We start from the raw sequence: 16,650 nt of genomic DNA on the forward strand, positions 1-16,650 counted from the left end.
AAGGCGCCTTCTTAACAATTTTTAAGAAGGCTTTCTATGACTTCCTTCTTCTTTTTTTATTAAAAAAAAAAAAAAAAGTCAAAAGTGAAGATTTACATAAATAAGCCACTTCACAATTTCTGATAGTGCTAGGATGCTGCAGATGACGAGACTCGTGAGGGGCGACAGATTCGATCACCTGATCAAATCGATGAGGCTCATCATACCAACATTTACTCTTTGATTGGTGGTATGAACATCGGTCCCGTTACAATTTTCACTGTAACGCAAAACTTTGTTGCTTGCGAATTGCAATATTATTTTTATTTATGCTTTTTATTTTATTTAATCATACCCTTGTGTCTTGTCCTATTTAGTTTATTTTTAAGATGGCTTTCCATATTATGTTTGGTAAGCTAATTTCAAAAGTGATTATTTAGTAAGTAATCGGTTCTTTAGCCAAAGTATCCTTTAAATATCAGATTTTTTTTTTAGAATCAAATTTTATATTATATAATACCAAAAGGCCTCATTTCTAAAAGTATCTCTACAAAGAAATTAATTAAATAACAATTTTAATTATTTATAAATTTATAAATTAAAAAAAAAAATTTCTAGCTCGGTGGAAGAGACGGTGACGTCGTCAAGAGGCGGAAAAAGTGAACTAGAAGAAACTACACGACCAATGTCTTCAAGGTAATGACAAAATTGGCTATGGGAGTCACAGATTGCACCACCATCGTTTTTATGCGTTGCGGCAATCGTTGTCTTTGATTCTAGTGGCCGTGCACATACTGAGTCATCGTTACACGGCAGCATTAAGGAAGCCTCCACAATTCGGGCGGTTTTACATATTTATCAAACCTCCTTAGCTGGTGTGGCCACCGTGATTGCGTAAATTAGAGAATTTCAAATCTATTGGTAAGTGAAATGCTTCAATCAAATCAAATATTTACCGACATTAGCGACATTGACGATGTTGGAATAATGAGTCATCATTTTCTCATTTCAATTAGTTAATTTTTATTATAGTACTTGAAAGAAAAAAAAACAATATTTTTTACGTTTTAAATATGAAAAAATTATAGCAATTATTAATTTGTTCATAATTTCAAATGTATAGTATAGGTTTCCTTTCATCATTTTACCAAGCATACATGCTAGATTATTTGGCAAGTGAATATGTCATAAATCTAAAATTAGCAAACACGTGACCAAATTGTTCATACAAAAGTTATCCTAAAATAAATTATTTGGGAAAAGCTAATACAACCCCTTAGTATCACGGGAATGAAGAGTCGAGTTAAAATGTTCAGCACTGCAGTTTTAACCCGTGGTAGTGGTTATACGTGAACCCCACTCAATTGTAGATATTTGATTGAGAAGGCTCCGTTGATTTGCGAATTACAAAATACCAAAAGCCCCAAGAAGTAACCACAAATTTTTCACATGTTCTTAATAAAATTGAAAGACGCCCGCCCCCACTTGTCCCATTTACCCAGATCCCCAACGACCGAACTACAAGATGGGAAATGACTTTTCTATTCCTATTTTTTGCACCCGAACAAACGCGTAGCGCTCACATTTGCTTTCAGTTCCATAAAAAAAAAAACAAAAACAAAAACGACAATGCCCTCATTCTACCATAATTAACAATTAACCCCAACTTGATCTTGAATGATTTTCCAGACAAACAGTGCCTTTTGAGTTTTGAAACAAATGAAAACAAGAAGTTTATATCTTTTAATTTTGTGGGCTTTGATTTAAAAATGAAATTTGTTTATTATCGTCGCGTAATGAACAAAACCCTCTCATCTTCATTCACGATTCTTCTAATCCATCCTCTCTCTGTACACTAACAAAAGTCATTATTAACTGTTTGTATAATAGAAAGATCTGATTTTTTTTCACATTTGTTTGTCCGGCGTCTTCTCATAGGTCGAGTCTAATTTGATAATCCTATCTGATTCACTAAATACTCTCTAATCAGCCTTGTTAATCCCGATACGCTTAACCACAGCGTTTCTTATGGCTTCAGCAGGCAAACAGAGCCCGTTACGTTCAACCCCAGACATGTAGTTTCTCACTTCTTTCCTTATCATCTCCTGCATCACTGCCAAAAACTCCGGGTTGAAAAACTGCTTCTCATATCCAAACTCGCCCTGGTTCTGTGCCTGTGCCTGCACCTGCAAAGGTTGTGTTGATGCCACCTGGTTCGGGTTCAAAACCAAGTTGGATCCATTTTCGGACCCGGGACCATGATTTGAGACCTCACAAGATTCGGATCCGGGCAGCGAGAGACTGAGTGAGGTTGGTGGATCCGTTGTTGAAGATGAGGTTTCGACGGGAACAAGCGAACCGGTTCGAAACAAGGGGTGGCAAACTGGAGACTGAGCCACACCGGGTAAGCTTGAATCACTCGAATCGGATCCAGATGGACTACCCGGGTTCAAACACAACCCGGAAATATTATTGCTCGGCCCCACACTGTTCGCTCTTTTCAACGGCAGCGGGTTAATCGCATCTACCTGCGACTCATCACTCATGGAAGAGCATTTCCTCTTCAAAGTGGAGTTCCAGTGGTTTTTGATAGCGTTATCGGTCCGGCCGCTAAGGAGGCGAGCGATGGTGGCCCATTTGTTACCGAACCGAGCGTGGGCCCGAAGTATAGTCTCGTCCTCTTCAGGAGTGAACGGTCTGTGTTCTACCTGAGGTGACAGCTGGTTACACCAGCGTAACCGGCATGATTTGCCCGATCGGCCAGGGATCGACTTACTGATCAAAGACCAGTTTCTAGGGCCGTAGTTTTGTACCAGCCTCTGTAACGCCTCATCTTCTTCTGGACTCCACGGACCCTTGATCCGATCCACATCTTTTTTGGTCGAAGCCATGGTTTAAGAACAAGGAAAATCTAATTTTTTTTTTTCAAAAAAAAGAAAAAAACAAGGATAAGAATCTAACTATCTCAGTGCGGTTATAGCAGAGAGGATTTGATTTCGTTTAGGAGGCGGTGATGGTGGAGGCTTGAGCCTCACCTTGTTCCTGATTGAGGAAAATAGCTGGAGTGTGAGGAGGGATATATATATAGCTACGGAGGGATAAGAATGACTGGATGAACCGGTTTCAGTGACCGGTCATAACCGTTGAGAGTGGAGGATTCTTCCAGGCAAGGCAGTTACACGTATACAGCTGTCAAACTAACACGCGTCATGTTTTCGCCTATTCAACTTACACGTATAATCACTCCCCATCAAAACTGCCTTACGTGCAGTTGCCACAAATACAGACTTCCTCAAGTTCACAGCCAAATCACGCCACATCAAACTACAAACCAATTACGGGGTCCCAATTTTGGGATATTTCAAATTTCCGGGTCAATAAAATAACCGGCGTTTTAAAAGCTACACTGATGTTTAGTGGTAGGGAGAGGGCATATTTGAAAAACAAACATGATGGTTTCAAAGGAAAGCGTGAGACTGATGTTTATCTTATCGTTATTCTTATTATTAAATTAAATTAAAAAAAAAAAGCGAAATAGTAAGAACAAATAAAAGAGAAAAGAAATGGAGGGTACGGTTAGGAGGGGGGTGACTTTGACTGAGGACAGGCTGGAGAGCAATTTCGTGTAGGGGATTTTCTCTTTAAATTTTATGAAGGAAAACGACGCGAGGAAATGCTGAGCTGGCACTCTAAACGACAAACTTAAGTAGCAGAATCGGGTAACTGAAGGGGTACTATATAATTCTGTCAGTCCAGCCTGTCAATCTAGGCCCACTCAAAAGGCTTTATCTAACTGCCTACTTTCTACCAACCACCACATAGCGGCCACAGCCCTTTTCCAATTTGAACTGCCAAAACCGACTCCACCGCCTTACCAGCTTAATTTATTATTGGTGCTTTGTTTTCTCTCCACACACAAACAGACTTTCCTGGTTGCTTCATATTCGTTATTGATTTTCATATAAAACTTGTTTTCCACTAGATAACTCTTCAGGTAGAGGACGTAGACAAGTAGTTTGTAGTTACAACTTACAAATAATGGTGGCTATATTTTAACAGGCTGATGAATTGAATTTGAGTTTATTTGAGCATAAATTGAAATAAATGAAAGAATTTAAATAAATAAAAAGTTATTTAGGAAAAAAAAAACAAAAATAATGACAAGGTCACATCAGGTAATTCACATTTGATTGAAAGAAAAAGATACTCTATTTGACTTATGATTATATTATTTTATTTAAAGTTTGTATCTTAACTAATGATGTAAATTATGTGATTTTGTGCTATGGGAGTATGTTATAATTAATTATTAACTGACGTAGGGATTTTCCAAATCAAAAAAAAAAAAAGAAACAGGAAAAAAGGAAAAGGTGGATAAAAGACTAACAAAAACGGAAAAAATGAAAAGGAAAAGTGAGCCACTCGGCCTTTCGTCGAGTGGTTAGGGCAGCAGTTCGAATCCCCACAAAAGTATTGTGGGGGTATTTTCTTCCTTAATTAAAAATTGAGTGAAGACAGTTCTTTTTCTTATCCATGAGTGAGGAGTGGACATCCCTCGAATATTTGTGATGGTTAAAATTTGGGCAGAGTTTCATTAGTATTGATGTAAGTTGGTCCCAGTAATTATCTGATTTATAAATATCAGTTGTATACTAATAAAAAAAAAAACTGAAAAAGTGGGGTCGAAGTTTTCGCGTTGCAGTTATTCACAGCTGTGCAAAGAGACTTCTCAATGGCAATGCCGTGCACCTCCCACACTCACGTGCCACACGCAGCGCCCGTCACCTAACCCCGACCTGTCCTTCGCCGTACCAGTACGTTTCCATGAACTGTTCACGTGACCGGGCCTCCACACGTGTGCATGTCACGTGACTCCACACCCCTGCGGCCCAATCTGGTGAACACTGCCACGTAATGCTCAGTGACCGTAAAATTACAATAAACTCAACACACATTTACTTAACGGCTAAACCTTTTACTTTTCGTAACGTTGTAACTTCAGATGTTCTTTCTTTCTGCTCCTCGTGAAAATTACGTTAAAACCAAAAAAAAAAAAAAAATCACCTATACTCGTGATGGGACAATGCAAAATCTGTAGTTACGTAAATAAAGCACAACATAAGATGATTTTTATTGAGCATTAGAAGTATTCGGCCGGTTCATGTATGGGGAGTTATTGCAAAGAACACAATGGTCCCAGGCATGGTCACGCTTGTGGGTTGTAAATATGCGCTTTTTGAAACAATTATTATTAATAATTGTGCATTGGATTCTCACCATTATGCATCGAATAACATTTTTTTTTTTGTTTTTTAATGGGACAACAAGTGGCATTGTCAGTCTTTTTTTAATATGTTTTTACTTTACATATAAGTACGACCCAATACGGATTAGTCCTGTAATTTAGCACATGGCATAGAAAGAGAGAGGATGTTTCGTCGTCCCACTGCTGTGCTTAGCAAGTGGCGTTTCGCTATTTTCAAAAATCAAAATTAAAAGTAAAACCAAGTCCCAATAAACTTCAATTGAGCAGGGCTCCCCCCTCATTAGCACATTTTTGTCCACAAAGACTTATATGCATGTATAATAAATAAGAGAATCTAGATTGGAATTATCATTCATAATTTTACTCCTCGAAAGTATTAAAACTGGAATGGAGTTATACATTTCAAATTTTATTTCAAGATTGTACGTTAGATAATGTGACAGTCGCGTAATTGCTGGTGAAAGACGATCGTTGGTGGAGGTGACGATATTCCCTCATCGACAATGACACTATTCCGATAAGTTTACATTTATTAATAATATATTGTAATTGTTTTTTTTTTCTAAATTATTACTTTTATATATGAAAAACAAAAAAAAAATCCAATGCAAATCACGGGGCTAATACACCAAAAACTGAAGTAAAATACACTACACATAAAATGCATAGCATTAGTTAATATAATATTGTCTAATTTCATGAACCAAATATATTTTTCATAAACGACACATCATATATCATATTATTCAGTTAAAATCTATCAATACTTAGATTCTACCCACACAAAGTATCTAATATGAATTATTAATTAGAAGATAAGATCATGATTGATACTACTATAATGTAGTTGGGGGCCCTGAATCGTTGAATATGCAAGCAGCCAAGCATCATACCCGCACAAGGATTATAGCAGGCATTGGAAATGCATATAAATTAATCGGTGATGATTTAAGGCAGCATGCAGTCCCCACAGCTTAAACAACTTTTTTTATGATTGAACGACGTTCAACAAACCAATGATCGATGCAATTCACAGAATTAATTGGTAGTTGGTGGGTGACTGTCGATCCTACTAGGTTTTCAAATTACAAATTTGACAGAGCATAAAGTAATTTTACATTTATTAATCGCGAAATTTGCGCTTATCTCAGGTGTCGATCAATATCTTTAACTAAAAACAATATGTGCATATAAAATAAAAAGAAAATAGTCTCTTTGACTTCATATCTTTCTTAGGCACGAAGCATACATAAAAAGGAAAGTTTTGATTTAATCAGATGAGCATACCATCACATTTCACATAAAGCTCAATTAAGCGAAGCAGCTGTCGTGTTAAATTGTCAGTAGTCTTTCATATTCATGCACCTCAGGAGGGCTAAAATCAGGATTATTTTAGGGTGGGCTAAGGTTTTTTTTCAATTGGTGGTACGACATATTACCATATAAAGTTACTAGGAATCTAAATAAATTGGAAATTGGTTACAATTTTCCTTTTCAAAATCTTTGTGCTCTACTTGTTAAATAATTGATGAACAAAATATGTATTTTATTTTCTAACGCGTGGCTAACTTAAAAAGAAAAATTGAAGTTAGGAAACTAAAATCCTTTAGTGGGTATGATAAGTTATTCGGTTTGGGATATTAAATTTACATGGCCCCTTTTTAAATTTTTATGAAATGGCAAACTTGAAAATTATTAATGCGGCGAACTTATAAATAAAATAGTGGTAGTTATGTGCACAATGGCTTTTTTGTAAATAAATTAAAAATTTCTCTCAAATTTGAGACAAGCTACACAGGTAGCCTTGCCTATTTAAAAATTTAGACATATTTTATATTGAGATTCGACAGTTATACATTTTAAATGATAGAACATAATCATAGAAGATAAATTAATTCTTACATTATTAAATTATAATATTGAAGTGTTTGGTAAAAATATATTATTATAACTTAAAAATTAAGCTGCTTTGATATTATTAAGAATTTATAATATTTTTATTTATAATAGATGTGACTTCAAAATTATAATACATCAGTATCAAACTAAGCCCTTAAACACGTTACTAAGAAAGAATTGGAAAATCATCACCACATAAACATAATAAAAAACGTGCGTTTTCACCATGGCGGCCCCAAGCCGAAGTGCCGAACGGCTTTAAGTTTATCATATAATGGGTGGTGGTTCTCTCTCTCTCTCTCTCTCTCAAATTATTGTGATGTAGACCGAAGTCACCGAACTACTAAAAATATCGAGTTTCAATTTCTTCGCCGGTGGGGGCATTGCGTTTTGGTGGGGCCGACGTTCGCCACGTAGACGGATCATCCGACAACTTATGGATTAACCATATATAAATGCCCAGCCACGTAATGTCTAAAATATGGGAAAGGTTCTAGTTTTGTCCGTTAGTGAGTGACGTGGCTGCGCCACCGTCTGTTGTTATTTCTTTTGCGAAACTTTAACGGACCTAACCGTAGGATTTGAAAAAACTAATGGCACTTCAATTGTCGCCAGCTATATGGCACTTACAAGAGAATCATTCTATTGGGATTCGCGGATTAAAATGGGTCCCATTTCATGATTTTCCGCTGCATGCATCTGTCGTACGATCTGATCATCCTGATTCCCGACGGATTGCATACTTTTGCGTCCCCCCTTTTAACTGTTGAATTATTTTGATACAGTAATATTTTGATGGGCGTTGTCCGAAACTCATTTTCACATCCACTTATCTCTTCTTGGTTTTTTAATTCGGTCCCATACTCGTAATTTTATTTCGTGCGTAACGGCGTGCTATCCAGACAATATATAATTGGCCTTACTCCAAATCTATGCCATATTTTATCACAGAAATAAAACAAATAAATAAATGAATGATAACGTGGTTCTCATGCTTTTTTTTTTAATATGCAAAAAAAAAAAAAAAAGATAAAAAGATACACCGTAAAATTTGACTGCGACAAGCCAAAATTGGCTAAGAAGGCGGAAGGAATCCGCCGTTGTAGCTTGTTGTTTAATATGTAATTTGTGAGTATTTCGGGGAAGTACATAATTATCTCATCGGTATTACTTATTTAATTAGTGGATTACAACTAATATCATTTCCTTTTTCATGTTGGATTTAATTTTATAAAAACCGAGGAAACTAGGCTGGCTGGCTACTCAAGCGAATGATTTGTTGAAGCAAAGAAAAGTCAAAATGTCTGCATCCGCAACCATAATTCACAAATAAACAATTTAATTCGCGACCCCATCTCCAATCATTCAAATCGTTACGTATTGGCTACTAAAAGCAATCAAATTTGATAGGTTGACCCGATATGTATTAGGAGACTTAACCAACAACTTCTTATTAAGTAAACGGTCTGTCGCAGTGCCAGATTGCTATCTGGCCGGCTAGTTGCGATAAGTATGACTCTCTCTTTCGCTTAAGATACAGCTTCTATTTTATATATTCCATTTTTCAAATTCTATTCTTCTTGGTCAAAGTGTGAAGCGATCATAATTATAATTAGTCTAGCAGCGGCAACTGGCACGCCAGAGTTAGATGCAGTGGCTGGATTGGAGGGAGGTCAGTTTAAGTTTGCTACGACATTGGCTTGAGCACAAATTTTAGATTCGCATCCTTATCACTACGACTGCTTGGTTGACAAGAAATGGTGATCAGTCTCTCTCAGGTCCATCAAAAGTATAGCCTTCGACATAAATAATCGAAACCCATTAAAAAAATTGAAAAATTATAATCCCATTTGAATCCAAATTTTGGTCAATAACAAAATATGTGAAAGTTAAATTGACGCAATAGAATTTGAGCTCAAAAGCAACAAGGCAATGAAAGCGGGCGGCCAAAATCGTGACCTCAGGAGGTTCTCTTTTGATTTTTTTTTTTTTCATTTCTAAAGTACATTTCAAATTAGTTTAACGAATTGAAAAACAAGGCAAATCCGCAAATCCCCAGTTCACCACAAAATCCTTCCAAACCAGCCACTGCCAGACCAACCGACGACGACGCTGCTGCAGCCATGCCCATAACTCACGCCACAGTTTTATCAAGAAGTAGAAGCAGTATTTAGTAGCAGCTTCAAGATTAAAGGAAAATGAAAGAGACCCTCTGTTACTCTTGGACAGCATATGTTGAGGCTCCAATGCTCCATGCTCCATTACATTCAATAATGGCATTGACATTTGCCCTACTTTATGAGTAGCACCACTTTACCCCCACTTAATATATCATCAAATCCCAGTTATCACTTTTTATTTGAAATCAATTTCATATTCACAGTTTAAACAGTAAAATTACGAAGTTATTCTCCTCCATTGCTAGCAAATTGGATTCTTTAAATCACAACATTCATTTTTGAGATATGATCAAATACTATTTCTTTTCTAATACCTCCATGCCTACTGGCTACAACCATAGAAATATGAAAAGAATTTAAAAAAAAAAAAAAAAAACTATTTGTCTGGTGCAATGCAATGGACCTGACAAGATGAAAATGGATGTCCATCATGCCAGGTTTCTCGTTTCTTTATCTGAAACCAAATAAATATTAGGAGGCCGGGGGCCTTGTAATCTTGCAATCAATATTTATGTGTCTGAATGTAGAAGAAAATGTTCTTGGTTATTAAAAAGAATTTCGAGGGAGCGCGTTGCAACGACAGTGATGGCAAAGCACCGACACCGGATGAGAACTAAGGGTACTTTTGGTATGTAAAAGAATTGGATTTTATTAAAAGTTTTAATAGAGGGCGGCTCCTATATTATTTATACGTTATTTATGAGTTGTGATATTTAATCTCTTAATTTATATCAATAGCCTCCACTTCTTAATTAATACAGTAAAAGTGCTAAAATTAATTTTTTATTTCTACATATCTCTTATAATGCCCAATTTACCCTTGATCGCTTCATCATTTTGTGAGAATTCTAACCCACCCCATATTTGTGACTTCAGTTATTGTCACCCCTTGAAGCTCTTGACAAGAAATAAGAATGGCAAAGCAAAATTATTGCAAAATAAAATGGCGAACTTTGATATTGTGAGTTTTGATTAATTTGCATTGCAACTTAAGGCAACCCTATTGTCCTTTGTGTAATTTCTCAAATAGTTTGTTTGGATAAAGATGAATTCATGATGCCAGAAGAAGGGTGTTCAGCATCAACACGTTACGAGTGTTGGGTACCAGCACATGTCAACCAAATCCTAATGACGAAGTAGGGGGTGATGAAATAAAATGAGGAGTCAAATATAACCACCCTCTATTTATATAGAGCATGTCATTATTGGGCCATCAATCATGGGCTCAAAAATTTGGGCCAAGAGAATAGTGGGCTGGCATAAAGCCTGGATGATGGGTTTTATTTTTTTATTTTTTCTCTCTATGGTTCAGTGTTTCAATGGATCGAATGGCTTAACAAGTCATGGCATCGACTATTTTCTAATCCCCTGATGCTGTGCATTGATAACGGTTGACTCCTACTTTCCTAGATTTATCTGGTCATCGTCCCTCGCATAATCTGCAAACATCCCAACAAAATTTATAGTACAGGCACAAAAGAGCTGCTGCTCGATCTCATTTCTTCCAAAATAAAGTGCAACTGTTGAATTTGGGGATGTTAAAATTGCAGAGATAGGAATTGAAGAAGCATATTATCGATGCAACACGTGTTGGATTTTGCAGTGTATCTTCATATGATACGACTCTGCTCACAGAGAGTCAATTCAGTGCTTGCCAACGCATAAGGTTTCTTCACAGATGACACGTCCTCTTAACTAAACGACATTCGTAACACACAGCCGACATGTCATGTGCAAATTTGTAAACGAATTACTATCGTGAAAGATGGACACAACAGTTTGCTCAGTAACGAGAATCGAAACACGAGCACCAGTGTCAACTGCGAGCAAAGATTCAAGGTGAGAGAACCAAAAACAATTTGCAATGCATCTCAAGCACATTTGTGGACTGGTTTGATGAGGAGAAAAATATGCCCAAATGACTTAGGACTTGTTAAAAACTGGCTACCCTGCTTCTCGGAATATGTATATAGGCATCCACTTGAAGGAGATTATGTCTATCGATCGAAAGAAAACAAGGCAATCCCAGTTCCCACAGAACAGAGTCAAGGCAACGGTATCCCTAATTTTATTATTGTTATTAGGGATATTATTATTTTCCTACCAAAAGTATTCTGACACATCATGTCAGTACCACGGTTTGGTAAAACTATCAATTTACCACCAAATGTTTAAACTGTTAGCATTTTCCCACCATTCCGTTAAAACTCAGTTAATATGTAACAGAAAATTCATAAAAGGTCAATTTTACCCCTGAAGTGTAAAAGATCATGTAATTAACTTTTTATGAATTTTGTAATTAAATCATCATTTGTTGTTCTTCATTCTTAAAGGACAAAAATTACCATTTATGAATTTTGTAAAATTGACAGTGTGGTATTAGGTACTTCATAAATTGATTTAATTTATTTAATTTTTAAAGGGAAAATTTATTTATTAAATTGACGAGCTAAAGATAATTTATTCTACTACTAAACATCAATTTATGAAAGGGAAAAAAAAAGAATGTGCAAAAGAAGTAATTTAATCTTTGATATGATGATAATAATTTTACACAAAAAATTAAATAAATAAATTTGCCCTTTAAAAATTAAATAAATTAAATCAATTTATGAAGTACCTAATACCACACGATCAATTTTACAAAATTCATAAATGGTAATTTTTGTCCTTTAAGAATGAAGAACAACAAATGATGATTTAATTACAAAATTCATAAAAGGTTAATTACATGGTCTTTTATGTTCCAGGGATAAAATTGACTTTTTAAGAATTTTCCGTTACATATTAACTGAGTTTTAACGGAATGGTGGGAAAATGCTAACAGTTTAAACGTTTTGTGGTAAATTGATAGTTTTACCAAACTGTGGTACTGACATGATGTGTCAGAATACCTTAAGTGGGAAAATGATAATATCCCTTGTTATTATTATTTTGTTCACCTCGAAGAAAAAGAAGGATAATCTTTTTTTAAACACGTGATAGGGGAATCATTAACATAAGGTTCTTTGACTTGTGAATTTCTAAAACAAATGCAATTATTTTTTAATTTATGAATATCATCCACAATCTTGTTCTCCCGTAGCACGTATCACACAGATGAATTCAATATTCCCAGTCCCAGATATGTACCAGAATGACCAAAATGAAAGAGCAAATGCCATGCCCTAGATGTCGCCCTTCGTTGTTGTTTAGGACACATTTTATATTGTGAAGAGTAAAGAGTTGACAACGGGGCGAGTCTTTCTTTTTTAAAGCTCCAACTAGCCAGTGCAAATTCTAAGATGTACAGTGAGCATTACGAGAAGGTTTTGTTGTGCGCGGAATGCGGAATTAAGCGTACCGAATAATCACAGAAAAATAAAGGACACAATAATTACGTGGTTCGGCAATATGACTACGTCCACAGAAGTAAGAGAAAAATAATTGTATTATTAACAATTATTTGAGTAAAGAAACCTCATTTTCCCAGGACCAAAATACACTCAATATTCTCGCATACACACTCTCTAATTGCTCACACTCTTAGAATTCTCAAAAGCTTAGAAACTTATAAGCTTAACTAATTTTAGGGATGATTCTGAATGAAGAAATGGCTTCAATTTATAGGCTTTAAGCTTGCACTATTCCACCTAATTCCTATGCAATTTGTCAATCTTCATCTCTGTCAATTTGACAAGTTCTGCTAACTTTTCCATTTTTCTTCATTTGATGTAGGATTGTCAAATGCCAAATATTCTACAGCTTTTAGAAGCCACTTTATTGACTTCTCAACATGTTTATGCCAAGATTAGAAAATTTTAGCGACTAGGGAGGAGAGATGATCATAAAAAGTTTATGATAATTCTATAAATTATCGAATTCTAATTTCTGTAATGATAAACCATATCACTCATTTTAGCTTTCCTGGATCAAATCTATTTTCTATTCGCTTGTTTTTTGTATTAGATGTACATAAAAAATGGAAACAGTCTATTTAAAAATGTTTCCAGTAATGCCTTTTGGATCCTTGTGAACACCATATATAATTAAAAGAGAAACTTCAAAACTTTCTTCAAGGTTATGTGTGGCCCATCAATTTTATATTGACTTTCTTTAATTGATGCGACGTGAACCTCTACTTGTGAACTTTGGGAGAAATTAAAAAAAATAATTCCACATGCGCCAAAAGATGCTAAGAATATCGCATTTATATATATAAAGCCATAGGTAATAACTAAAAGTTGCTTAGAATATGGAAAAATATATATGAAGCAAAAGGGAAAGTATGAGACAAGTAAAGCAGTCATTGAACCACTTTCTTTGAACATGTAGTGCGAGCTTGATTCAGAAAGAGGAGAGTCAGGGGACCCTCCATTTGCGACATTTTGCCGCAAAGTGAATAAAATCAGGTCTTTAATTGACGGAAAATGTTTGCCTGGTTGCTGTGTTTGATCCTTGTATCTGAAGCATGGCCCGTCAAATGTCAATACCAACAGCAGCAACTAATCATTTTAGCTGGGCAAAGCAACATGGCCGGCCGAGGCGGGGTAACCAACGACACTAGGACCAACAAGCTAACCTGGGACGGAATTGTTCCTCCACAGTGCCAGCCAAACCCTTCAATCCTCCGACTAACCGCAAAGCTCAGATGGGTTCTAGCCCATGAACCTCTCCATGCGGACATTGATGTGAACAAGACCAATGGTGTTGGCCCAGGATTGCCTTTTGCTAATGCTGTGTTGACCAAGGTGCCCAATTTTGGTGTGATTGGCCTGGTTCCTTGTGCCATTGGAGGAACTAATATCAGTCAGTGGAGAAAAGGGAGCTCTCTTTACGAGCAGATGATACAGAGGGCTCAGGTTGCTTTGCGGGGTGGAGGCACAATCAGAGCAGTTCTTTGGTATCAAGGAGAGAGTGATACGGTAAATCTTGAAGATGCAAAACTGTATAAAGAGAGATCAGACATGTTCTTCACGGATTTACGCTCTGATCTGCAATCTCCTCTGCTCCCAATTATCCGGGTATAATCTTTTCCGTTTCGGATTCATTCTATTTGATTTCTTGATTAGTTAGTGCAAGTGAGCTTCAATTACAACGAATATATCCAGTTTTTATTTAGTAGGATGATCTTGATCCAATCAATTTTAGCATCGGGGGAGGGCGTTAATTACAAAGCCAAAGTTTATCAGATTTGAGATTGATAACCACGTGTCTAGGATTTCTTTGGCCCTAGGTCAATGCATGTGGATGGTGCTATAATGAACTGAGACATTACCCAAAAATAACATCTTTTAATTCCAACGAGCCCAGCTGCATGTGACTAAAACCAATAGCAAAATATGCTAATGAATAAATGTTTGGTGGTTGTTTTGGTAGGTGGCACTGGCATCAGGAGAAGGGCCTTTCATAGAGATAGTGAGGAAAGCTCAACTAAGCAGTGACCTCCCGAACGTGCGATGCGTAGACGCCATGGGACTACCACTTGAGCCGGACGGCCTGCACCTCACTACGCCTGCACAGGTTAGACTGGGAGAGATGATGGCTCATGCATTCCTTCAGTCCATACCCAGCTCCATTAAAACTACCTCTCACAGTCACAGTCATTCTCCACCAAAATTTCCACACTTCATTTCTTACTTTTTGATACTTCCCCTGCTGACACATCTCTTTTGGATGATTTTAACCTTCAGATATTAATCATTTTTCGATAATTATTCTCCTGCCATGAATTTCATTACGTACTTTTGCCTTCTTGAATAACATACAACTCAGATTCTACCTGTGAAATTTGAAATGGAAGCATTAACTCCCTTGTGAAGGTAGATGTGTTACGCTTTAGCCAAATATTTAGAACTCGTATGTGTTTAGCAATGAACGAGAGCTCAAATGATGATAAAGCAAGTTTTATTTTTTATTTTTACTTTGAATTTTGATGGCCTTTTATTTTTGCTGATTGGTTAAAAGTGGATTTCAAACTGATTGAACTGGATTAAATCATTGTCACCTCCTACTTATAACATAATATAAACATTTTGTTAACATATAGTCGATATCCAAAGCTTTATCGGTAAGTATTGCCCTGAAGCCATTTTAATGATATAAATTGATGGGTCATCTACCGCTTCCGTGTGAGTTATGGTTAATTTGATGTCCTATAACAACGACACAATGACAAAAATAAATTATAGTAACAAGGTAATCAGACAGTCGACCAGCTAACAGCTATCGAACACTTAAGCTGGATATCATGGATGGATGGTAATTTCATCCCCTCTTGCACGGAATTATTAAGCTTGACATGGGGCCACATTGCCCTGGCAACTTTAGAAATCTTAGCTGGATTGATTGCCTTTTAGAGGAATACAGAAGAAATATGCTCCTTTTAATTTCTTTCTTAACTGTAGTTATATAATTATTTGGGTTGCTGAACAGGGCTCTACATTGAACAGCTGGAGTAATGAGGCTCTTCGAGTTAACCTGTCATTGTTAGTGTTCCGTATCCTAGAGGGTTCTTGTCGAATTTCAAAACAGGCTGTGAGCTCCCTACCGCACTGCTTTATGACGTAAATTGTGCTTAGCTCGAGTCGGAAATGATCACCAACAGTACCAGGTGCAAATATCCAAATATGGGACAATGAGAATATTCTCACAAATTCAATTTACTGTGGTTGTCTCTGATCAGTTAGCGAGTTAACATTGATTTCACTCTTTCATTCAGCAAATTTGCGATTGATCTTGTACCCCACTCTTTTCGCATATGGTAAAACCTCTCCGTAATGATACTTTATATAAAATTAATCTTTATGTATTCATAAAAAATTCTAATTTTAATTCTAATTTGGGTCAATATAATAATAATTATAATAATAAACTCCACATCGTAATAAATTATAAATTCTCTAAACCCTATCTCTCAAGTAACTTGCTTCCTCATAGTGATAATTATTTGTATTTTATAAATATAAACCTTTAATGTAATAAAATATTTTTCTAAAGTTGTTTGAGACAATAATTTTTTTTTAAGTTGTTATCATATTTTAAAACTTATGGTCACGTAATAACTCGCTAGCTAGTAGAACACCTTCTTGTTAAAACTAAAATATTTCTAATTTCTCAAATATATTTAAAATTTTATAGAGTTGACATGCTTCATTAATTAATTATTAATGTATTTGCCTCTATATTCTTTAACCAGAGATAATTAAATTAAAACAATAATTTTTGAACTAGAGTAATACTATGCTTACTCACTCTGGATACTCAATTGGGATACATGAGTTTTGAATAATCTTTTAAAAAATATATACTTTTATTTTTATATGATCAAAATTTACTTAATTATTA

At 35.8% G+C, this 16,650-nt stretch overlaps 2 protein-coding genes across 2 annotated transcripts; one reads left to right on the top strand and one right to left on the bottom strand.

Annotated features, from left to right (window-relative positions):
• Window positions 1-1,773: 1,773 nt before the first annotated feature.
• LOC18041071 (transcription factor MYB44) lies at window positions 1,774-3,033 on the bottom strand. The gene has a single exon (XM_006434634.2). It carries the CDS (start codon window positions 2,868-2,870, stop codon window positions 1,962-1,964), a length of 909 nt encoding a protein of 302 aa, XP_006434697.1. The 5' UTR covers window positions 2,871-3,033; the 3' UTR covers window positions 1,774-1,961.
• Window positions 3,034-13,562: 10,529 nt separating this feature from the next.
• On the top strand, window positions 13,563-15,224 carry LOC18041072 (probable carbohydrate esterase At4g34215). Its single transcript, XM_006434635.2, has 2 exons — window positions 13,563-14,327; window positions 14,683-15,224. The coding sequence occupies exons 1-2, from the start codon at window positions 13,734-13,736 to the stop codon at window positions 15,001-15,003; spliced, it is 915 nt and encodes a 304-aa protein (XP_006434698.1). The 5' UTR covers window positions 13,563-13,733; the 3' UTR covers window positions 15,004-15,224.
• Window positions 15,225-16,650: the final 1,426 nt, after the last annotated feature.

The sequence above is a fragment of the Citrus clementina genome, unplaced genomic scaffold, assembly GCF_000493195.1.
Source record: "Citrus clementina cultivar Clemenules unplaced genomic scaffold, Citrus_clementina_v1.0 scaffold_5, whole genome shotgun sequence".
NCBI lineage: Eukaryota > Viridiplantae > Streptophyta > Magnoliopsida > Sapindales > Rutaceae > Citrus > Citrus x clementina.

What these genes read in the sequence shown, in the direction of transcription:
- LOC18041071 (XM_006434634.2), bottom strand. Translation starts at nt 2,870, where the DNA reads ATGGCTTCGACCAAAAAAGATGTGGATCGGATCAAGGGTCCGTGGAGT.
- LOC18041072 (XM_006434635.2), top strand. Translation starts at nt 13,734, where the DNA reads ATGTTTGCCTGGTTGCTGTGTTTGATCCTTGTATCTGAAGCATGGCCC. An exon ending in CTCTGCTCCCAATTATCCGG is followed by an intron (nt 14,328 to 14,682) that starts GTATAATCTTTT and finishes TTGTTTTGGTAG; the next exon opens with GTGGCACTGGCATCAGGAGA.